Raw genomic sequence first — 23,094 nt, 5'->3', positions numbered from 1 at the left:
TTGCACTATGTGCTGGAAATGACAGAGAAACTTAATTATATTGTCCTCTGTGATAAAAATGATGAGAATTTGGGTCTTAGTTTGTGACAGAACCAGCAGCAAAAGCCATGATGACGCAGACATCACTGTGCTTTGTAATTGTTTGGATCCATGGCCAGTTACGATTCAGGGAAATATAAAGATATCCAGGTGAGGGTCACTGTAGCCTACTGTGAGTGGGACTATGGATTTGCTTTCTCTGACATACAACTATCTCTCTAAAAAAAGCACAAGATTTCTGTCCTGAAACTCTCCTAACACTGTCTGTTTAGAGAGTCTAAATCTTTGGGAAGAAGCCAAGAAGTGCTGAGGTTCACAGTACACGTGGTAATTTGGTGATGGGCATTGCATAGAAATTAACCTGGCCAAAACCTGACCTCCACTTGCTTGACACTCACATCACCTGAGCAGAGCAGGCACAAAAATCAAATCGTATGAGAATGACTTTGTCCTAATTGAATGAAATACTGCTTTTGGAGCTCTTGCAACTGAAAAGGGTCTTTATCAAATGAAACTGAGTTTGGAGTGTTGACTGTATTTTCCAGGAGAGGCAGGTGATTGTGCTTGTGATGGAGGAGTTACAAGAGCTGGTCTAAAAGGCATCTCAGGTCCACCAGGTCCATCAGGAAGCCCTGGTGTGCCTGGGATTAAGGGCATTGGTGGAGACCCAGGCACTGTGGGCGCACCAGGACTGCGAGGTCCTCCGGTAAGGCAGGAAGAGTTTGTATTGGTTGTCATGAATTGAAGGAGAAAAAGTGTCCATGTGCAATTGCTGGTGTTGATTGTAGTGGCAGTAGAACACTTTTTTTTTTTCCTAATTTCTTCTACTTGTTTCAATTAAAAAGAAAAATGGCAATCCAGAAACTGATCTGTGAAAAGAAGCTGAAAGCAGAGAAATTATCACCTATAAAAAAAAATGGGAGAAGAAACGGTTCTTAAATTCTGAGAACTGCACGTTTAGCAGTCAAGAGAAAAACAGTAACAATTATTCATCCCAGGGCTTCTTGGCTGTAGGCATACATGGATGCAGATATACATCTGCATGGAGAGAAGACCTGAAAAAATGGAATGGTGAGATCTTTCCACATCATTGCTCATATCTGTTAAAACTGTGCCATAGATGCAGTCTCCTTCTCAACTGCTGTATGCTAAATACATTAGTGAGTGTTGAGCTGTGTTTTTTATGAAACAGCAACCATAACAAACAGGATTTTCCAAAGTGCTGAGCTTTGTTCATTGGCAGTATTTACTTTTGAAAATTGTAGTCCATAAAGATACTGATCTTTTGTCTTCAGAGTATCTTTGTCGGTGTCAGTAAAAGCAGTACCCCAAGAAATAGGGAAGAAGACTCAGTACTTGGGCCCTGTTATATCATGAGTGATGTAATGTTCCCAGATGCCATCCAAGATTGCTGTCACTACATGCTATATACCAAGGTTTAGCTTGCCACTTTAAAGCTGTAGTGATTTGATTGAAACATTTGGAAATAATGAAACCTCCTCTTTTGTCTTTTTTTTTTTTAGTGTAATGTATACAATAGGAAACCCTTTGGATATTTTTTCTAGCTCCAGTCATTGTGTCCTGTTCTCATATGACATTTTTAAGAAGCAAAGGCTTTTCTCTGCATGTTCGTATTCCTGTTTTTTTATCTTTTGGTCTGTAGGCTTCGGATGGTCAGCAAGGTCTTCCAGGCCTTAAGGGAGAAAAAGGGGATTCATCCTACGCAACAGGCAGGGGTGCTCGTGGGGACCGTGGAGCGACAGCACCCAGAGGACCTTCGGGCATCCCAGGAACCCCTGGCAGGGATGGACTTCCAGGTTTGCCAGGCCCACCAGGCCCTCCAGTAAGTTCAGATTAATTTAGCAGCAGTGCTTCAGGATTGGAATAAGGACCAAAGACAATACAAAGGCCTGGCTAACTAGTCCTTATTAGCCCTGTGATAAGTCTCCAAATACATAAAAAGCTCACAGTCCCTCAGCACAAATTTATCTTGGTCAGGATTAGTAATTGGCACTCATTATGCCTCTGGCTACCCAGTCTAAAGATAAACTTCTGGTAGTGGGATAAACCCTAATGCTGTTTTATGTTGTGTCCTAAAAGATAAAAAAGACTGTAGGCATAATTATGAGTCAAATCTTGGAACAGAAAAGTCACAGCAGAATCTTTTTAATTAAAAAGAAAGTAAATGTCTTTTAGAATACGTACTATTTATATTTTTGGCAAATACAACATAAAATACTCTTTTTAATAGTCACCAAGTTTTCCTGCATTTTGAGCTAATGATGGATAATTTACAGTGGTTTCCATGTACCTTTCCAGGCCCATCTGAACCTTGCACAGAACTGATCAAACTCTTACACATTTCTTATAATGATAGTGGTGTATATTCTTTCTACATCTCTTTAATTTTCAACTGTAATTGTCATTGCTGTGCACAGGGTGATGGTGGGCTGGGTTTCCCAGGTGAAAAAGGACTGCCAGGATTACGTGGCTCCAAGGGCCATCGTGGAGAAACTGGTTCTCCTGGTGTTGGATATCCAGGTCCTAGTGGAGTTCGTGGGCCACCAGGTGACCCGGGAATGGATGGGTTTCCAGGACAAGCAGGTCTTCCAGGCCCCCCAGGTAGGTGTTGCTGGCTCTGCTCTTACTTTGAAAAGGTGCAAAGCTGCTACAAGTCAAATGGCACTCAGCTTACTGCTGGGCTTGTAGCCAGGCCAGAAGATTGTACTAGATTAAATATTACTCTTTAAATTAATTGAAACTTGTTTGTGGGCTCACCACATCTCACACAGCAGTCACAGCTTTCTCAAGTTGTCATGCTCAGGAGGACACAGATAATAAACAACAAATACTCAAGTAATGCTCAAATACTAAGAGTGTTGGTGGAGCTACTCACTGACTATTGCTGTAGAACCATTTTACAACAAAGGTAGTTAGGAAGGTTGATAAAATGAGGTTTTTAAAAAGCACAGCATGCTTCCTTGTCCAGGTAAAAATAGTAACTCACTGGTATCTGAGACTTCTGCATCAGTTTTCGGAACTATTACTATTATTGCAATAAGAAGAGCTCCAGATTTTTTTAAAAGAAGAAACTTTAGTACATTGTACATATGAACAGGCATTGGTGAATGAGACATTGTCATGACAGTCAGGTAGGGAGTTCAGTTATGACTGGGGTCACTAGCTCTGGTCTGTTTGCTTTCCTGAGGTGCTACAGTTTGGCTCAGTTGGTATGTCATTATATGTACCTAAAGCATACCATACTGACAAGTGATGAAGTCAGTAAATAGCGGTCTGATAAGGTTTCATGTATGAAGTTTTATGTTCATTCTCAGGGTTCAAAGTGAGTTACATGGAAAGTCATATGTCTAAACATTTATGAAAGATGTTTTCATAACAACATGACTGTAGAGAGCTAGTCTCAATGTCTTGATTCCATGTCAGCCATTTAAATATAATTTAAGATAAACAGTATTTTATCTTTGCCGCTGCTGATTTTCAGTATATCTTCCATTCTTTGTATCAATAACGCAGAATCAATAATATATTTGCAGGCATAATATTGTTGCATAGGTTTCTGGACTGATAAACTGATGTTCTGAGTTCAAAAACCTTGGTGGTAAGACCACTGCAGTATGAGGAGTTGGCAGAGGAATCTTAAACTTTGAGAGGGTGGTGAGAGCTAGGCCAGAATAGCACTGGGAAGGTTGCACAGACATGCTGGATGGTGTGTTACCTCACATCAGTGTCATGCTGAGTTGTTGTTATGGGTTGAGGAGACAGCTAGCATTAATGTCCCCCTGGAACAGTCTGCATAAGCTTTTTTTCCAATTCAAGTCACATGCTAAATGCTAAAAGCTTTACTAATTCATAGCTATGAATGCTTACATCTTTGGTAAATTGTCTCTTACAAAATCCACTAAATTAAAATTGCATTGTAAGATCAGTAAAAGTAAAATGCTCTGCGCATGATGTGAACTCTAGATATTCTGTGGAGCACATCAGAAGCCAGCTTATTACAAATGCTACATCAAAGCTTTGCTAACAATGAACGGTCCTTTGTAGAAGAACATCTATAGTCAAAATATGTGGGAAAGTGTGAACAAGTCATTAGCCAGTTCAGTTTGCACCTCCATAGAGATGTGTAAGAAAACTTGTGAATGCATCATTCGCTCCATACTAGGCAATAATTTGCATACATTAAAAGACTCTTTGATGTAGTAATTTTCATCTAATATTGAAGAAATGTGTGTGGGTAGAAGAAATAATCATTTCTTATACTGCCCAGGCTGAAAGGCCTTATCGTGAAAATGAGGAAAGACGTGTAAAAGGAGACTGCGACCTGCTGAATTTACCACGACAAAGACGCTACTGAGGAATTTTGCTTGAGTTCATGCCACGTGCAGTAAAACAGGGTGAAACAGCTTTGCTTTGGAAAAGTCTAACTCACTATTTTATAAAAAGCTAGACTGATTTTTACCCGGTATTACGAGATTACTCAAAAATGTTGGAATTTGCCTATATTTTGCTTTTATGCCTGATACCGTGATGGTTTCATAATTGTTTCACTTCCTTGATAGTGGGATATTATTATGTAAACAATATATGTTAATGTAGGGTATTAAGTAGCTGGGGAACACTAGGTTTTGCTTACGTAATTTTTACACTAAGCCTTGCTTACATCATTTTGCAAAACACAGAAGGAAACAGTCCTATTTGCTTTTCAGTTATCCTCACATGAAATATCTGTTGTTCAAGTATTCTACTGCTGGCTAATAACATAAAATACAGAATATGCTATTGTACAGAGTTGGTTTTGAAAACTCACAACCGTCCTTAAAGCCATGTTATGTGAATGCAACAGTATTAAACTTCCCTTTCCATGCCAGTTGCTGCCCCGAATACTTGCTTTTAGAAAAATGTCATTCTTTATTGTACTATGTCGGAGAAGAAAATGTCTCCGAGATGATGGACCTCAACTTTTTATTCGATAAAGCGTTCAGCATCAGGCTCACATAGGATTGCAGAAGACCAGAACTAGAATTTTTATTTTGTGTCCTTTCCATTTAACTTTTACTTTATCAAAAGTAAACCTTGTCAAAGTGTACCCAGGTGCAGGCAGCAATGTGTGTGTTACATCTTGCAATCGTGGTATTTGGTGCCCATATCCACTCGAAGCATAAATTGGATCACGAGTATTTTAGTTTTGAACCTCTGTTCTTAAAGCTAGTGCTGACTATAAAGATGAATTGCTGTCACAGATGAAAATAGAGCACACTCTGGCTTTGTGTAAGAATGGAAGTGTTACTGCAACTCTGTGTAGATATGTTATCGTGAGTGTAGTCATTTTAAAATGAATTTTGCTATCAGTGAATGCCTGACATCAAGATAAAAGTAATGAATTGAGAACGGACCTTTGGTTCTCTCACATCAAAGTAGAAAATGTTCTGATGTTTCTTTCAGGATTTGCATAACATCTCAATATGTCAGTAGATTAGAGACCCTGGGGGGCTGTGTTTCCTCTGGTTCCCAGCTGCATGATAATGCATGATGTGATGACAATGATGTCATTTTGAGAGCCCTATTCCCACTGTCAATGTCGGAAGCAAAGAGCCATATTTATTATCCATACAGAAGTCCACAGATTTGATTGGATTTACCCAGGAAATAGTTTGACTCAGGGTCTTTTGTTAATAAAATTTGTTAGTCGTGTGAAAATGTTAATCTTTTCTGAAAAAAAATGCATTTAACTTGTATTGCTGTGCTGGAAGAAATACTTCCAGTGTTGCCTGATTTAGACCGGATTACCTCCTCAGGACTGAAAGCAGTCACAATTTCGAGTGCTTTTGAATGGCTGATGAGTAAATTTGGCTTGTCAGTCTGGGAATGGAGCTTGAATAGAAGGATCCTGCAAAGAGATTGTGAGGTAATGAGAAACAATATCTCTGTGATACCTGATTATCTCATGCTTAATCAGCCTTGTAGTTGATGCCAGATTTGAATTAGCAAGTATTGGGTATCAGTGCAGTTAGGCAGCTGTTTCTCTGTGCCTATAAAAGTGTTCAGAGTAATGAAAAAACCATGTCTCTTGCCCAAATTTGCTTTAGTAGCCATCTTTTGTAGGTAATCTCTCTCACTAAATAGCTTTTGAAGTCCTTTAGATTTTCATTTTTAGAAAGTATACAAGGAGCTAATGCTATAGTTCTCGCACAGACTCCTCCTAAAATAACTGGAAGCATTTCTGGAGTTAGAAAGTCTTGAATTAGTTTTTTGTGATAATAATTCCTGTGATTGTGTGAATGTGACTTGAAATTGTCAGTGACCTACAAGGAGGAATGTTGGAAGTGTTTGAGATCTTTCAGGTAAAACTGGTGTGCTAGCAACTCTGATAATCCCACATAAAGTTCATTCTGCTGAAGAGGGATTGCTAGTACAAACAGAGCCTTTTTTTTGAGAGGTGGAGGTCAGTCAAAGAGCTTTGCAATTGCTGAGTCTTGTTTGCTGCTAATAAGCTTTTAAGCCATGTGGTTATTTCTTAGACTGCCAGACTGTAGAAGAAGCAGTTGGAGAGTAAGGCTGAAATAAAAAAATCCTTGCTATTCCACCCTCCATGCAGGCATCTCTCAGGCCTGAAGTCTTGTGTGACAGGGGTTTTTTTAAACACCTGCCAGTATTCCCTAGATATGTTTTTTTATCTTGCACATGCACATTTATTTTAGTGTTTCACACTGTTTATATACAGCTGAGAAACATCCTGAATTTTTAAAAGTTAGGAACGCCTGTCAGCTCCCACTGACTTTGAAAGCTCTCAGCCTGGACCTTAAGCTCTCTGAGTCTCAGACTGTCTTTCTGATGCCTGTTGCATAGCCCCTCCCATAAGGAGGACCAGTTGGTGAGTGGAAGCCATAGAGTCCACAGCAGTACTTGCTACCTTTTACTGGTCATGCAGTAAGTCAGTAGTAGGGATGAGACTAGACAATCTCTGGGCTCTGAATGCCTTTTCTTGTCTTTAACATCACATATTTGAGATGTCAGCAGTGTTTGATGTGCATAAATTCACTCACGGTCACTTATGATATGTCCTGTAAAAAAACCATCTGGATACTAAATGTTCCTCTTCTGACCATCTCTCTGAAAGAGGCTGTGTGCAACCTCAGTGTTTCTTTGTTTCAGGTATCACCTTGCCCTGCATAGTTCCTGGAGCGTATGGGCCCCCAGGGACTCCCGGCTTTCCAGGATTGCCAGGTAGGGAGACAAGCTGATTGTAATGAACTGGCTGACTACCAAGAAGCACTTACTCCTCAAGGAAGATAATACCTGCTAATTAATCTCCTCTGAGTGATAGTTATTCCAGAGAGTTCACTGGCAGAGCAATGTTCTTTCTTTTTTTCAGAGACTAGGCTTAAGTCCCCTGGAGAATCATGACGACTGCACCATTTTTTCTCTTTCAAGTAGCCTCTGAACACAAACCCTCTCCTCCTGTGTTTATGTAGCTGATGAAACAGCCATAGCTTTAAGACTTTATTTAGCTTAATCTGTGTATCCAGCCAGTGTTTTCAGCACTAGCTTTGCAGAAAAGATCTCATCCTTTTTTCTCATGCTGTGTTTTTGTCTTCCACCATTCATTCATTAATATTATTTATTAATTTTTTTTTTCCTTAGGTCCCAAAGGCAGCAAAGGCTTTCCTGGCATTCCAGGCCAACCTGGATTACATGGGTCAAAAGGACAGCCAGGGTCTCCAGGAAAAATAGGATTGCAAGGGGAACCTGGTAAGAGGGAAGTTACTGGAGTTCTTTTTATTGTATGATTAATATGTACAATATTTTATCAAAAGAGTTGTCCCCTTTTCTGTCTGGTACATTCATAATGCTCCACTGAGAGCTCCATTGTGCTCCTTCCAAATGCAATGTCTGCAAGCAAATGGTGGCAGCTTGGAAGAAAACAAAGGAAATATTCAAGATACTTGTACCTGCCTATATACTGCTGCTGGAAGAAAAGAGGACAACTGACACCATTTGTTTCTCAAGAGACCGTCATCATGTGCTTTGTTACAGTTTAGGTTAACTACAAGTTTAGTGTAAAACTTGTTTTAAGCCATGTGGTACTCTGGTAAAGGCACAGTGTACACAGTGTTTGAACTCATTTTAGCTGTGGGAATTTCTGATGATTGTGTAAATAGAGAGCAAGAAGCAGACGTGGTGAGGGAAGATTCCTAAAGCTAGGTTTCTCTGGGTATGGCTGAAGAAATCTCCTGTCCTTTCATTGAATTAAGGAGGGATGTCATCTTTATGGGATCACTGATTTCACAACGTAACCCCTGAGCAGTGTGACACATCAGTGCAGTTTAGCGTCAGCTTGGTACAGGGACTGTACTTTCCAGTCCTCCTTGTACCAAGGCTGCCAGTGTCTTCTGCCCCACAGTGTCAGAAGTTGTCTGACATAGAGGACAGAGTAAGAAAAGTGTGATGAATATAACACCTCTGCAGCTTTTGTGCTTGATAGTGGTAGTGAGGTACTGCCTGTCTGTAGCCTGAAATGGCCATCTTCCTCCTTTTTTTGTCCTTTTGCCTAATCTGCCATCTAGTGAAGCCAAGCTTGTAAAGCTGTGACTAGCTGCAGCTCGCAGATACTCATTATTCTTTTCTTTTAAAAAAAAAAACCCAAAACACAAAAAACCCCACAATATTTTAAACAGTTTCATCACTTTCTGTCCCAATTATTGTTTCTAATTCAGTACTGAAACATTCTGCAACTTCCCAAAAAACTTTTCCTTGCATAGACATTTTAAAAATGTTGACTTTGTTAGAGATGCTATTGGAAGCATATGTTATGTACTTCTGCTGAGTGACATTTACTGGTTTTCTCTTTAAGGCTTCCCTGGGCCTCGAGGAGAGCAAGGGTCACAAGGACTTCCAGGACTGGATGGAACAGATGGTTTGCCTGGGAAAATGGGTGCTTCAGGCTTAGCTGGAATGAAAGGAGCTCCTGGGGATGTATTTGGTGCTGAGAGTGGAGCCCTGGGAGAGCGTGGCCGACCTGGACTCCCAGGTGATAAAGGGCTCACAGGTGATCTTGGATTTCCAGGACCAAAAGGTAAGCACTGATACTGCTTGTATCTGGGAATATTAAACTGTTTCTCTTTCAAAAATCTTTCCTCTTTGCAATCTCTTTAAGACACTGTGTTAGCATTAGCGGTCCTCTAAGCTGCTCACAGGTGGCTATTTGCTGGTTTTCTCTTAGAATCTAATGCAACTCAAAAGCTTTCATTAAAACACATTTTTAATTAGAAGTGTGAATTTTGTTTTGTTTGTTCTGTAACCTTTCACCTCTCTGTTCCCAGGGTTAGACGGAAGACCAGGCCTCCTAGGTATTAAAGGCGAACAGGGCAATCCAGGCTATTCAGGTGTCCCTGGATTACGGGGACCTCCTGGTCCTGGAGGCCCTTTTGGCATTAAGGGAAAACCAGGACCCTTGGGATCAGTTGGCCTTGTAGGAGCACCAGGTATGTAATGTCTTCAAATGAAGACAAGTAGCTAAGCTGAACACTGCCATGTTGTGGAAGTCTGGGAGAGATTTGGCATTTTTTAGGAGTGAGCTCCTACCTCGGGCTAATAGAGGGCAGAATTTGAGCCATTTGCCTCTGACTGCTGGACAACTCCTGCCTCAAAATGTTGCCCTGAGGCTGTAAGAAGTACAGCAGAAAGATAGGAGAAAGCATCGTAAACATCTTGATATTTTTAACATCTCCGCTCTTACATGCTGGCTGTATCATTGACTAATCTTCATTTCCCATTTTCATGACAATTAATTTCTAATATATGCGGTCGCTTGAAATGTGACTTTGATAGACTGAGAAACTGTTGGCTTTCTCAGAACAAGCACTTGGTCTTCTCTGTCTTTCTCTTTGCTGGGGCAGAAGAGAAATTTATTCCCCTTCGCTTTAAGGGGAAAAAAACCCACCTCTTGAGTACAGCAGTATCTCTCAAGCTGCACTGATTAAAGTGTTTTGTGATAACAGTGTATGCAAGACTTGAGAACCAAGTAATTGGTAGGTTACACCTGGTAATTAGTAATGGTCTGTGACATAACTTATCTGTTCTGACATGCAGAATGACAGTGCTGGAGCACAGTGACATCAAATATTGTAACATCACTTGAGATGAAAATCAGAGAGTTTTATTTTAACGTTAACATTCCTTTTGCCTCTCTATTGTTTTACATTTTTGGACTGTATGCCATATATGATTTTCCTTCAACTGTTTTTAAAAACCTCCCATTGCTGGGATGATAAGCTCCAAATGATTAAGTTTTTTGCAGCTGTTGTCTCTCTGAATCATTAATTTCTTTTGTATTCTTGTTCTTTCTGTTTACATATTTTGTCTGGTTTTTCCTTCACCATGTTTCTATTCCATTTATCATCAACTCTCCATTTCTGATGTCACACTGTTTGGTTATGGGTTCTTCACATAGGCTGTCAAGGTGAGAAAATGCAGTGTAGCATAAAAGCTCATGGACTAACAACCTAGCTTTTAATGCTACAAGAATTGCATTCACTATAGGTGATACCCCTTATTATTGCTAATCAAACCAGAAGGCAAAGAACCATTGTAGTGAGAATGCTCAGACAGTAACAAAGCCTGAAGCCTATAAGGAAATCCTTAATATGTACATACGACATATTGTCGTCTTAAATAAAGCAGCCATTTCATCTTTAAAAAGTACCGGGTTGTAGCTTAAAACTTTTAAGCCCTGAGTATAACAAAGCTTGTATATCAGGTGCTACTGCCGCAAATGCCATTTATCAGAAGCTGCCAGACTTTTCCTTCTCTTCCTCCCTTTGGATCTGAGCATTCTGTTTTCAATGGTTTGAGCCTTTATTTAAAATTGTAGACCATTACCAAGCTTTAGCTAGAAACATTCTAAAACATTTAGAGGCAAAACAGTGCATATGGTGTTGGTTTTGTGACAGCACAATCAAAAGCTTGTTCCCTTAGTGAGCAATTTGCTCTTGAGAAGTAACACTTTAACTACCGAGGTGGAAAAGAAACTTGTAAGAGCAAGCCTCTCCAATTGATCTCTGGTTCACCCAGAAGATGGGGTAAGTAGCAGAAGCTGGCATTAATGATGCTCCCCATTCTGGTTTGGCTGCCTTGATAAAGGTAAGACTGGTGCACTACAGTTTAGTGTCTGGTAAAGGAGACAAAAATGGATACATCATAAGGGGTTTCACTCTTGCCAGTTGTGTAGTGATGTAGGCAGTAACCCTCTTCATAGGTATTTTATTATTAGATGACTAATGCTTTTGCAATTCTAAGCTTTATGCCTTCTATTAGGCTGCATGTGCCATAAGGTCCATTTGTCATATTAAAAACAATGCTGTGTTTAAAGAGTTTGGGAAGCTGTCCACAAATTGTCCTAGTGTTTGTGCGATGTAATCTATTGAGTTCTTTCTTGTATTGATTCAGGACTTCCTGGAGTCAAAGGCTTGACTGGGGATGTAGGTCCACAAGGCCCTGCTGGTATGAAAGGCTTCCCAGGTCTGGATGGTGCTCCAGGATCTCCTGGGGAAAGAGGATTCTTAGGGCCACCTGGGCCTTTTGGTCAAGATGGACATCCAGGTTTCTCTGGGCCAAAAGGTATGTGTTCCTCTAGAGGAATAGTCTGAGATTACTGTGCCCACAAAAAAACCCCAAAAAGCCTTGTTAATACTGATTTTTAGGCCCAACTTGTCAAAAGAGAATGAATTCCCAACTAGTGTTGGAATGCATTTGTTTTGCTGCTGAGTTATGAATTACTGAATTATGAATGATGGATTTCATTATCAAATCATGTTCATAAGGAGATCCATCTTAAAGGACTTGGGCCTTTATGGACAAAGGATTGTGTAAATCAAGATAGAAAGACAAGAAAATTGAAGAAAGGAAGAACAGTGAATGAAATTTATAGAGGGGAGAGAATGAAGCACAAACCAGATGGGAAGTAAAAATTTACAATCTGTATGGTCATTAAGCACCAATACAATAGTTGGTTACTTGGAGAATTCTGTTATTTTAGGCAGAGAGCAATAGAACTATGTAACTGCATGTTGCTCTCTTGGAAGTTGATTGGGTTTTGCTCTGCAGTGGGAGCAGCACCAGGCTCTCAAAGGGGAACTGAAAAGTGCTGGTTGAAAGTACCATGAGTGGAGACCCATGAGAGAAGTGGCTGTGCTGTGCTTGTGCCATGAACTTTTGCTACCCAGATTTAGGTGATTGACCAGACCTGTGCTGCCTCTACCTGCCAGCTAGGTGAGTGTGCAGTGTACCAGAAAAGACTAATTTTCCCTTTCTATTTCTTGACTTTTCTATACAGGCGAGAAAGGGTCTTCTGGCCTGCTTGGTTTCCCTGGCATGCCAGGCCTGCCTGGTGTCCCTGGGGTGAATGGGTTTAAAGGAACTCCTGGCACAGCTGGAGGAAAAGGGAGCCCTGGAGTTGTGGGACTCCAAGGTCAAAAAGGTGAGAAACACCTGAAAGGCTTTTGCTGGCTGTGCAGCAGAGGGACTTGGGAGGTCCTTCTTGGATGTCTGTGTATTTAATGTTTTCTTCTAACTACTCTGTTCTTTTCTTCCTTGTGAAATACTTTGGCCTAGTTGCCGAAGATGCTGAGCACTTACTGATGAATTTGTATCAGGAGGCATGGAAGTTTTGGTTTTGTCTGCCAGCTTCTAGTGTTACACTCTTTCTCTAAATTTTGCAAGAAGATTTCCTGACTTCTTATTTCTTCAGGTGACAGAGGTGATGTAGGTCCACCTGGTCTTCCTGTTGTTGGGCCTCCAGAACAGGCACTGCAATTCAAAGGAGACAAAGGAGATCCTGGATTAGCTGGACTTGGAGGATTCCCTGGACCTAGAGGTATTTCACAACATTGTAGTTAGTTGCCAGTATCAATTGTTCAGTAACTGTGCTTATTCTCAGTGGAGTATGGTCTGTCCTTTTGACAGCACCTACAGTGTCACTGTTTTCTGCTCTGCCATTCTAGCAAGATTTGCATATGGCAATTCTGAATTTTGAGAAAACAATTTTGCATTGAAGCTCTGTTCTGCAGAGCTAATGCCATCCCTTTCTCCTCTTTAAGGGGAGCTTTGGCTAGATCAATTGGCCCAAATGAGCTGAATGTCAGTACTACGAAATGAAATGACACTCTATTGTATAACCCAGGTGATAAAGGAATCCCAGGAAGCCGTGGACAGCCTGGTCTCCCTGGTCCGGTTGGATCAGCAAGCAAAGAGAGAGGTCTTCATGGTGACCCAGGCTTCCCTGGTCCACCTGGACAGCCTGGGCTGCCAGGACAGAAGGGTGCACATGGTATTGTAGGATTTCCAGGAATGCCAGGAGAGAGGGTAAATACCTCCTTAAGTATATTCATCTTCTCTAAGCGCTCTTGTGAAAATACTGTGTTCTAATTGGTACTTCTGTAGCAAAGCAGCAGAAACTGGCAGGATTTTTGCTTACAAAACTTCCAGATTGTTTTTGTTTGGCTCATACTGTTGAATGACACTTTGGATAGTATTTCTTCCTGCATCTTTGCAGTCTGTTATCCCACATGACTGAAACTTGGAACAGCAAGAATAAAAATCAAAGGCTAATTTTGATTTGGGTTGGTTTGGTTTTTTTTCCCCAGGGTTCAGATGGTATCACAGGAACACTTGGATTCCCAGGATCTATTGGCCTCCCTGGTCCAAAGGGTAAGAAATATTTCATAGTGTACGTGGTCTTTCAGTACATGCAGTCCTAATATTCATGACTAAAATGAGTGAGTAGTGTTCTAGAGGTGTCTGTTGCTCTCCAGTGACTGGCTCCGAAGTACATGTCCCCTTGTAAGGGGCTTCATTCAGATGAGACCAGTCCCAAGCCAAGTGCCTAAATACTTTATGACCCTTTGAAAGTTTGGCCACAGCACTATGTGAAGCATGTTGGACAGTACGAGAGACACCCTTCTCTCTCGTCTACTTGTGTCGAAAGTATAAAGGGCAGGATGTTGTGGAATTGCCCATAAAATTTTGACTTCTCATGCATTTGCATGAGTGAATTTGCATCCATTACTGTTTATAAGCATTTTTGAACTTGGGTACGTCACTTACTATTGTCTTGGTTTGCTCCATGGATTTGAAGTGTAGGCAAGGTTTATTTCGTAAACAAGGTTATTGAGCACCCCTGGAAACTGCTCCCCACAGTCAATTAGGGAACGGCCTCCCCACCTTGTCTTTGTTTTCCAGGTGACCAGGGAGAGTCTGTTGGCGTTGCTGGCATTGCTGGAGCAAAAGGAGAGCGAGGGGACCGAGGGTTCCCAGGTAAAGTAGCCCTTGATTGTTCACTTCAAGAACGCAAAATTCTAGAGATTAGCATTGCCCAATTTGGGTATTTTTGTAATGTATAAACTTAAATACTTTAGTCCTCTCCTGGAAGTGAGATTTGAGGAGTCTGGAATCCAGGTGGGGCACAAATCTGAATGATAATGAACATGTCCGAGAACAGCCCAATTCTAATGCTAGGTCCCACTTCACTTCTTGAGGAGGAACTTGTGAACTTGCACTGGTATTTGGCATCCAGGGAGTCCAGTCCAGAGCCCAGATCATGGCTATGCAGACACAGTTGCTGCAGCCTCAACATAATGTCTCGTTCTCTTCACGCCTTCCTCCAGTTTTTGACTTGTGCTCTAGTGTGCTGTTTTTATCCTTTCAGGAGAGAGAGGCAGAGAAGGACTCAAGGGTGAACCGGGCTACCCAGGAAACACTGGGGTGAGTGGACTCAAAGGCGGCCCAGGAGATCTTGGCCAAGAAGGACCAGCAGGTACTGGACTACGCATCTAAGTTCTGCAGTTCATGGTGTGGCTGTGGAACAATCTCACCTTGTTGTTTCCTTAGCCCTGGTTGGCCTGTCTCAGCTGAGGCTTAAACAAGAAGGTTGACAAGAAGATGGGAATTTTCTTTGACACTAGTGTAAGGTGTCACCTTGTCCTGTTGTGACCGATACTGTGGGTCAACCATGTGGTGAATCCTGCACCTAAAGGAATTCCTTTAACAAATAGGGAAGACCTCAGTTAGATACAAGCAGTAGCAGCTTATTTGTGGCTGCTTATGGGCAAGGCTGCTCTAAAGTCTTTCATTGCAACACTTCTGTCCGTTCCCTCTCTAGAGCCAAACCTATCCAGAAGGATGGCTACAAGTGTCTTTGAGTATGGGAGAAGTGAAAATCATTATTGGAATATTTTATTTTATAAACAATTCAATTAGTTACTGAGTATGTCAACCACTTCAGTGTGTCACTTGGTGGATGATGAAGAATGTTATTGCTATAATTTAAAAAAAAAAAAAAGCCATAAAATAAATAATAGCTTGATAAGTGCTATGCTAGTAGTGGTAGTGAGGAGAGATTTGAGTCTGGTTTTGCTTTATCTAAATAGTAGTTTATTCATCCATCGTATGAGTTAAGTGCAGAAATAGAAGTTGTAACATGGAGCTGTGAGCTATTCCATCCTGGATGTGTAGTACTGGAACATTTTTCTGCTTGTTTTTAGGAATCCCTGGAAATGCTGGGCCGAGAGGAATCCCTGGGCCACCAGGACCTCCAGGCCAGCAAGGATCTGTCGGATTCCCTGGAGCTCGTGGAACAGCAGGACCTAAAGGTATATCTGGAGCCCGCACATGGGGAGAGAAATTGGGTCAGAAAACCAATGTTTTGGCCAAGTATATCACAGCAGGCAGGCAGCACTCTTATGTGTGGGCCAGCTGCGCGTGGGAAATCAGCTCATTTCTTGGCAATGTAAGTGAAGGCACCAGCTGCTAGAAATGAGCAGAGAAGTGGTTGGAAAGGGAGAGGCTCTCACTTGATTTGGATCACTGATGGGTGTTCACTGAGGGTAAAACCGGAGAGAGCAGTGGGAGGAGTTTCCATGAAAGGGGCTTGTGTGAAGGAATGCTTGTGCATTCCCCTGTGTGTCAGGTTTCTTATACATGTTGTAGTCTCCATGAAACATCTTATGCATTTTCACCTAACTAGATTATTTGCTGATTTGCTCACTTATGTGTTCCTAACGTCTCTTCAGGGTTTCATGGATTTCCAGGTTTAAATGGTCTGAATGGCTTGCCAGGCACAAAAGGATCTCCTGGAACACCAGGTAAAGGAAGTGTGTAGTATAACTGTCATAGCTGGGGAAATGCTGGTCCATCATGAGAGCATAGTTCCCCACAAAATTCCCCCATTTCACCCAGTTCTGGATTTAATTAGAACCAGAAGAAAAACCTTGGGATACTGAATGTGCATGAACAAATTCCTCTTTAATGCCAGTAAGAATAGGATGCAGCCTGTGGAGTGAAGAAGCTTTTCTGGTGACGGTTCTCCTTGAATTCCTGAAGGAATGTGTCACTTCTGGAAAGCTGATGGAATGAAATCATAAAACTCTTCCATTTCTAATGGGTGTTTGATTTTAGCAGGGCAGAATCAAATGCTTGCTTTGTGTTGAGCTTAGCAATGGCATGTTTCCTTACTGCTTTTCACAGCCCTCCATTATATGGAGCTCAAGAAGGGCATCAGTAAAGTCAGAAGCTGATTTCTTTGATTAGATTCTGGATTCTGCTTTAGGGAAGCTTCTGCTGGATTTTTTTATATTTTTAACTGAATGAAATAGAATGTGGTTCTGTTTTGCAAACAGTGTTTTACTAAATGTCAAGAGGTGGAAAAAGACCTTACCAAAGAGACTTCTTTAATTACACTCATCTTGTAAAGCAGTACTTAAAATTTGTGGCAGACATTTTATGCATGAAAATGGACAAACAGTCTTCATATGTGCAACTCAAACGATACCTGTGTTTTCTTTGTTTAAAACATTCTCTGTTGGAAGGCAATGATGTACAGCATATAGATCTTCCACAATTTTCCTATCTGGGAACTGTTTAGTATTTACTGTTACCAGAGTGACATGCCGGACATCTCCCTGCAGGCCTTCCTGGGAGCCTCTGCCCTGCACCACTTGTGTCTCAGCATGTCTTCTGCAGTATGTGCAAACCAATCTCTCCAAGTTGGAGCATGAAGCCCACTAGATTATTTATAGACCAGATACTTGAGTCTATGTTGCATCCTCTTGAGAGACACAGCATACAGGCTGGCAGGCAAATCATAGGAATGATTCACATCCTTGTGCAAGAGCTTGTGGGAAGACTGGAACAGTCATACGCTTCTCCCTCAGCATCTTGTAGATTGTTTAAATTCACTCTGCACAACTAGAGTAGCACATGAGGCACCAAATCTTTTTCTGTTGCTCTACTCAAAACAGCAGAGAGAGTAGCAAATGGCTAATTTTTTATTACAACTCAGTTTGTGTAATAATTTAACTGCTATTAGGCAACTTGAATAGGCTTTCTTATCTTTGTTATCTGTGTTTAATTAGGTCTGAGTGAAGCTGGACTGAAAGGCCCTGCAGGTCTCCCAGGTCCAAAGGGTGAAGAAGGCTCTCCAGGCTTGGGTAGAGGACCTCTAGGATTCCCTGGACCAAAAGGCTCATCAGGAGACATGGGTAAATATTGACATTCTGCAAGCCCGGCAGGATGTGCTGCAGCTCAGGTTAACAGGTTGCATGGTCAGCAGAATTACCAAAGAGAAGTCCTGAAGCCACAAAGGTGGTTAGTAGTTTGACAGGTAAATGTTAAATCTGTGATGTGGTTATACATTTGAGAAACAGTTGGTTACACAGTTCTTACAGTGTCTATACCTCTCCTGAACAGCAGAATATGTAATTCTTCCCCTTACGCAGGGAGATGTCTCTGTTCTCCTCAGTATAAACGCTGCTCAGCTACTACTTCTGTCCATGTCTGTGAAAATCACTGAAGAGCTTTGGGTACACTCTCTCACTTTGTATTTCTTATTCTAGGTTCCCCTGGTCCTGTGGGACTGCCTGGCTTGCCAGGAACACCCGGAGTTTCTCTTCCTTCTGATATACGTGGGAGACCTGGGGATGCTGGCCATCCAGGAACTGATGGGAGTTCAGGTATGCAGAGAGGCCTCTTAAGGAGAGTGGACTAGCTAAAGGGATTTCTGTTTCTTTACATGCTTCCTTTGAAGAACTCTGAGGGGAAATGACTTGCCTGAGTAGTGTCACTTTAGTAACCTGGGGTTTAGATCAAGGATGGAGAATGAGGAGATCTGTTTTCAATTCTTGCTATTGAATCCGGACTTGATTTAGCCTGTTGCTAAAGCTCTTTAGTCCATATTAATTTCACCTATTGTGATACTGAAGACAGACTCAGGCACTAAGATAGGTACTTAAGTCCAACGTAGTATGCCTAAATTCGGACACCAGCTCCATTTTAGACTGTGATTTCCACAGCTGTAATCATAGGCACCATGTAAGGTTTAGAAGTATCCTGTGTGAGCTGGGAGGCAGCAAAGCTTCATTGCTACTTAGAGGCACTTGCCATAGGGTCGACAGCAAGTATAGTCTGAAAGATTTGTCATGATGGCATCGCTACCCATTCAACACCTCACAGCCTTGTCGGAGAGGCTGAGACTCTAGGCCTGCCCCTGGCCAAGGACTTGAAGCCACTGCTCTCATTCTCCTAGGGAATGTCTGAGTCACCAGGCTACCTACCAGGCGGGGCCCAGAATTTGAAGCTAAATTACTGTGGTTAAAAGGATTTAAAAGTTTGAGACACCTAAGTGGATATAAGTGGGTGGGGTCTGGTTCTTTTCCTTCAGGAGAAGGACACCACTGGAAATATAGACACCCAAACAATGACTGTCCTCTAGAAAGACACTCTGAGAATAGCCTCAACATTTTCTTTGCCCCAGGAGCAGATTGTGCTAATTAACTCTGTTGTCTCTAGGCCTTTCAGGTCCTCCAGGACCACGAGGGCCCCCTGGTCCAGCTTCTGACCAAGGTGACACAGGCAATCCAGGTTTCCCTGGTGTTCCTGGCTTGCAAGGCATTAAGGGTGACATGGGACCCACTGGTCCAGTTGGACTCCCTGGAGCATCTGGATTCAAAGGTAATCTTGCCTTGAAAGGATCTGAGTGTAGTTTGGCAGCTGTCACCTTGACAGTATGAATGGCTATCGCATGGTTAGTGTGACTGCTTTGAATCGAATCCTCATTCAGGTGTACGCATAGCTCAGTTTCTTGTCTAAGTCTTCCCTTTTGGCCCATGCAGGTTTTACCTACTGAGTCTAAAAGCAGCAAAGCGAGGTGTTGTTCAGTGTGTCCCTAATGATTTCTCTTTCTCTTCTCTCCCTTTTTTTTTTTTTTTGAGTAGATGATGTCCCTATGCAATGGTGCTGTGCTTGTCGACTGCAGTTACCCCTTGCATATGCTGTCTATGCAAAGAGTGGAGATGCTGTTTCATGTATCGTGTGCTTAGAGGTGTAGGGTGGTGAATTTAGGTCTCCACAAGAGGCTAAGAGGATTGTAGGAGTAAAGTAATCTTGTTCTGGGCTAAGGCAAGGAGCAGGTTGCTCTGTCTTTGGTCTCTGCCAAAGGAGACTAGAAGGCAGCTGCAAACAAGAACTCTAGTAGCAAGGTTTCAAAGAAACCACACAGCTGAAAAGCCAGGAAAGAGTGGAGAACCATTACCAGGGGAAGAACTGCAAGGTGGCGGTTCCCCATCCCTCTGCGCTGTGCATAGGGATGGATTTCAAACAGAAGGGTTGTGTATTCCCCAAACACTGTTCCTGGGTTCCCCGAGGAGGGGGAAGAATACTTTCATTAAAGTGCAGTTACGTAGCAGTGGAAATTCTTGTCTTGAGTCTCTGCAGCCATTCGGGACATCAGAATGGGCACAGAGTTCCTTAAGGGTCGCGGTCCCCTCCCCCTCAGAGCTGAAATGCTGTTGCCATTGCTGCCATCAGTGTGTTTCTCAGTGCCCTGGCTGTGGGTCAGAGTCAGGACCCTGTGCTTAGTCCCAGAGATCTGTAGCTGTGTATCTTTGCAGGTGTAAGAGGTGAGCCTGGCCTTATGGGGATGCCGGGTAAAGATGGGCCTCCGGGGGATCCCGGTTACCCTGGGCTGAAAGGTGAAATGGGCCGTCGAGGTGAGTGCTGGAGGATTTGAAAGGCTGTACTTTATTGCACATGGTTTGGGCTGGGGAAAATGTCAGAGGTCCCTTAATGGGCTTATTCAGGGGACTCTTAGTTTCTTAGAAATTGAAATAAATTACAAAGAGTTTGACATACCACTTCTTACAAAGATACCCAGTGCTGATATACTAAGTCTTAATTTATCATGCTTCTCCTTTGTGTCAGTATTATCATCAAAACTGAATTTTTTGTGGAGTACTTACACTGTCATTTGCACCACGTGCAGGTCTCCCTGGCCGACAAGGGGCTCCAGGTATAACCCCACAGCCAGAAGAAGTCACAGCCCCTGCGGGCTTACCTGGTCTGCCAGGAATTGATGGTGTCCCTGGCTTTGATGGAGATCCGGGATTCCAGGGCCCAGCTGGAAAACCAGGTAAAAAGTACACTCAGATCACTGAATTGCTGGCCTTCTGGAAGAACAACACTACCTTCTCAAATGCATTGGGAAGGTTTACAGGTTTTTCTAATAAAGGAAATAATTCCAGCAAAATGCATACAAATATCATGGAGTTTTATTATTATTAGAATGTATTTGATAAATTCTGTTCATGCACTTTTATAGTGTTATTTAATTAGGTTTCTAGAACTAGGTGCAGCAGCCTGTGATGTAGCTGATACAATACCAGCTTTGGTACTAGCAGGTGGAGTGGTCATAAAAACGATTCACCACGAGAGAGTTATTTGAATTGTCAATGAAATACTGTAACCGGAGAAGTGCTGGGAACTTCAGCCTGCACCACTGTGGTTCGTATTGTTTGGCAAAGCAACTTTGGTGGGTCCTGCACCAGTTGGCTCTCCTAGGCCCAGCAAGTCCCCATCATTCCTTTCTTAGCACTGCCGTTTAGACAATTTTTAAACATTAGTATTCTCTTTTGTTCATGAAAACTCCTAGAGCAGGAACATCACTTAGCACCAGTCCTTCCCCCTAGATGTTCTCCCAAATCCCATCACAGTAAATACAGCCGTGTTAGTTCCTGGCTTCCTGTGGTCGGTTCCTGAAGTGAATAAATGTGCAGGGAGTAAAAGCTGAGAGCGCCTTTATTAATTCTGGTCAGGTAATCAGGTTAGAAATGCTACAGAGCAGTGGAAAGAGAGAGGTTCATTGGGAAATTACCCCTATTTATATTATTTTTAAAGTTTAATCTTTACAAAAGTCATGCAAATATACACCTATCTGTTTCCCAGTCACGTTTCTTTTTTCTAATATTAACCTTCCACATTAGTGATCACTCGCTATGTGTCTAGCTCTGTGCAATCGCGTAACGCCTTCTGTGTCTATAGTATTTTGTTACATTTTAACTTGTATCATCCTGAATACTTCTTTTATTGTTGGTTTATCCAATCGGTGCCAGACCTTTCCAGTTTGGGGTCAGGACAGTACTGAATGAATTCTAAAGGTCCATAGGCAGGCACTTCCTCTTACATCCCACTAAATTCTAAGCTTTTATATTTTGACCACCCTTCACTGCCCTGAGACTTTCTAAAGGTTTGTCAGATGTTCATCATCAAATATCAGGGGCAGGAGAGGAAAGGTGAATTTAGTTCAAGTCTGTGGCTCTAATTTTACATAATATGTAGGCTGAACATCAAGGCCAATTTTCTGGTTTGAAAAAAGAGTGAAATCTGGCAAAAGAAGTGCCTTCAAGTCTTAAGCAAAATTTCAGCAAGGTAACTCAACTTTCTTCAGCTTACAACAGCTGGACCATTATACCACAGGATTCTTGTTTTCACAGTGGCAGGAATCCTGTGAGACAGAGCTGAGAAGAGTTCACAGACTTCCACAGCCATCAAATTGAAACCTGAGTCGTCTTAAGTCTGATGTGGCTTCAGACTGAAATCAGTAGCTTATCCTAGATCTCAGTGCTGCATTTTCAACCTTGTCTAATGTTCAGCTGCACCTCTTGATCCTTTACCAGATAATCAGATCATGTGGAATCCCTGTATGGATTGTTTGTTTGTAACCACAGTTGCCAAAGAGTGAGCTCTCAGCATCACTGCTGACAACGTATTTCTCTTCTGGAATATGATTGCAGGAGTGAAGGCATTAGTATGAGGGAATAATGATAGTAATAATAATTGTATCTAATTGCAGGCGCAAAAGGTCTGCCAGGAAGATCTGGTTTGAAAGGACGTGATGGCTTACCTGGGTCACCTGGCATAGTTGGGGATCCAGGACCTTTGGGTGCCCCAGGACCACAGGGATTTGAAGGTAATTTTATGATTTGGGGAGCATAGATCAGAAAGAAGCAGTCAGTAGAATTTTGTTTGCCTCCAGGTCCTGCAGAGACCCTCCCCAACACCCAATTACCCTAGGAAGACCAGGGATGTGCACGATGTTGTGCAATGAAGTAAATTTAATCTTCAATGAGGAAGATTATGTCACGTGGCATTGTTATCTATCACTGCTGGTGTTTTGCTAGGTACAATTCTGAATGTCATTTGGTTTTAATATTTTGTGGATATGGGAGTCATCTTGAAGATCTAAAAGAGCAAAACAGTATTCACAGTGAACACAGCTATGAGGGTTGGATAGTAGATGAGAGGCACAGTGAGAGAGAGAAGGTTTGGACTCTGCCATAGATTTGTTGTAGAACTTTTGGCCTTTCTGTGTCAAAGGAATATCATCGTGAAGAGGACTATAGCAAAAATGAGTTTATTAGGTTTTGGTTGGTGCTTTGAGATCCTCACAATTATTGTAGTGTGAGATATGTGCCAACATACTGGCACCAGTTGTTGGGCAAAGAAAGAAAACTAAATGAGGTAGGAAATGGGTGGGTGCTACTGCGAAATGACTGATTTGGAACTGCTAAGTCTAGTTAGTCATACAACAGCCATCAAAACATGGGCTCCTTGTTGTACAAGACTGACATAAACACAATGAGAGCAATGCCAAAATCAGGTATAGAGCCAGCTGATGTCCACACTGCGTATTAATAATAGTGACTCCTTTTC

At 42.0% G+C, this 23,094-nt stretch overlaps 1 protein-coding gene across 3 annotated transcripts in view; it reads left to right on the top strand.

Moving 5' to 3' along the window:
• COL4A6 (collagen type IV alpha 6 chain) overlaps positions 1–23,094 on the top strand; it is a 137,070-nt gene that overhangs the window by 109,707 nt on the left and 4,269 nt on the right. For all 3 annotated transcript variants that reach the window (XM_075763625.1, XM_075763623.1, XM_075763626.1), the window contains 22 exons: positions 585–745; positions 1,703–1,882; positions 2,478–2,661; positions 7,213–7,284; positions 7,702–7,809; positions 8,912–9,133; positions 9,381–9,542; positions 11,506–11,676; positions 12,392–12,535; positions 12,806–12,931; positions 13,238–13,419; positions 13,701–13,764; positions 14,296–14,370; positions 14,762–14,869; positions 15,597–15,704; positions 16,125–16,196; positions 17,466–17,591; positions 17,946–18,062; positions 18,898–19,059; positions 19,998–20,096; positions 20,369–20,515; positions 22,235–22,351. In XM_075763625.1, the coding sequence (XP_075619740.1) occupies positions 585–745; positions 1,703–1,882; positions 2,478–2,661; positions 7,213–7,284; positions 7,702–7,809; positions 8,912–9,133; positions 9,381–9,542; positions 11,506–11,676; positions 12,392–12,535; positions 12,806–12,931; positions 13,238–13,419; positions 13,701–13,764; positions 14,296–14,370; positions 14,762–14,869; positions 15,597–15,704; positions 16,125–16,196; positions 17,466–17,591; positions 17,946–18,062; positions 18,898–19,059; positions 19,998–20,096; positions 20,369–20,515; positions 22,235–22,351 (2,907 nt within the window). The remainder of the gene's footprint in view (positions 1–584; positions 746–1,702; positions 1,883–2,477; positions 2,662–7,212; positions 7,285–7,701; positions 7,810–8,911; positions 9,134–9,380; positions 9,543–11,505; positions 11,677–12,391; positions 12,536–12,805; positions 12,932–13,237; positions 13,420–13,700; positions 13,765–14,295; positions 14,371–14,761; positions 14,870–15,596; positions 15,705–16,124; positions 16,197–17,465; positions 17,592–17,945; positions 18,063–18,897; positions 19,060–19,997; positions 20,097–20,368; positions 20,516–22,234; positions 22,352–23,094) is intronic.

Source organism: Balearica regulorum, chromosome 11, assembly GCF_011004875.1.
Source record: "Balearica regulorum gibbericeps isolate bBalReg1 chromosome 11, bBalReg1.pri, whole genome shotgun sequence".
In the NCBI taxonomy this organism is placed as follows: Eukaryota; Metazoa; Chordata; class Aves; order Gruiformes; family Gruidae; genus Balearica; species Balearica regulorum.
The sequence above is the reverse complement of the archived record's forward strand: the minus strand, read 5'-3'. Positions and strand labels throughout refer to the sequence as shown.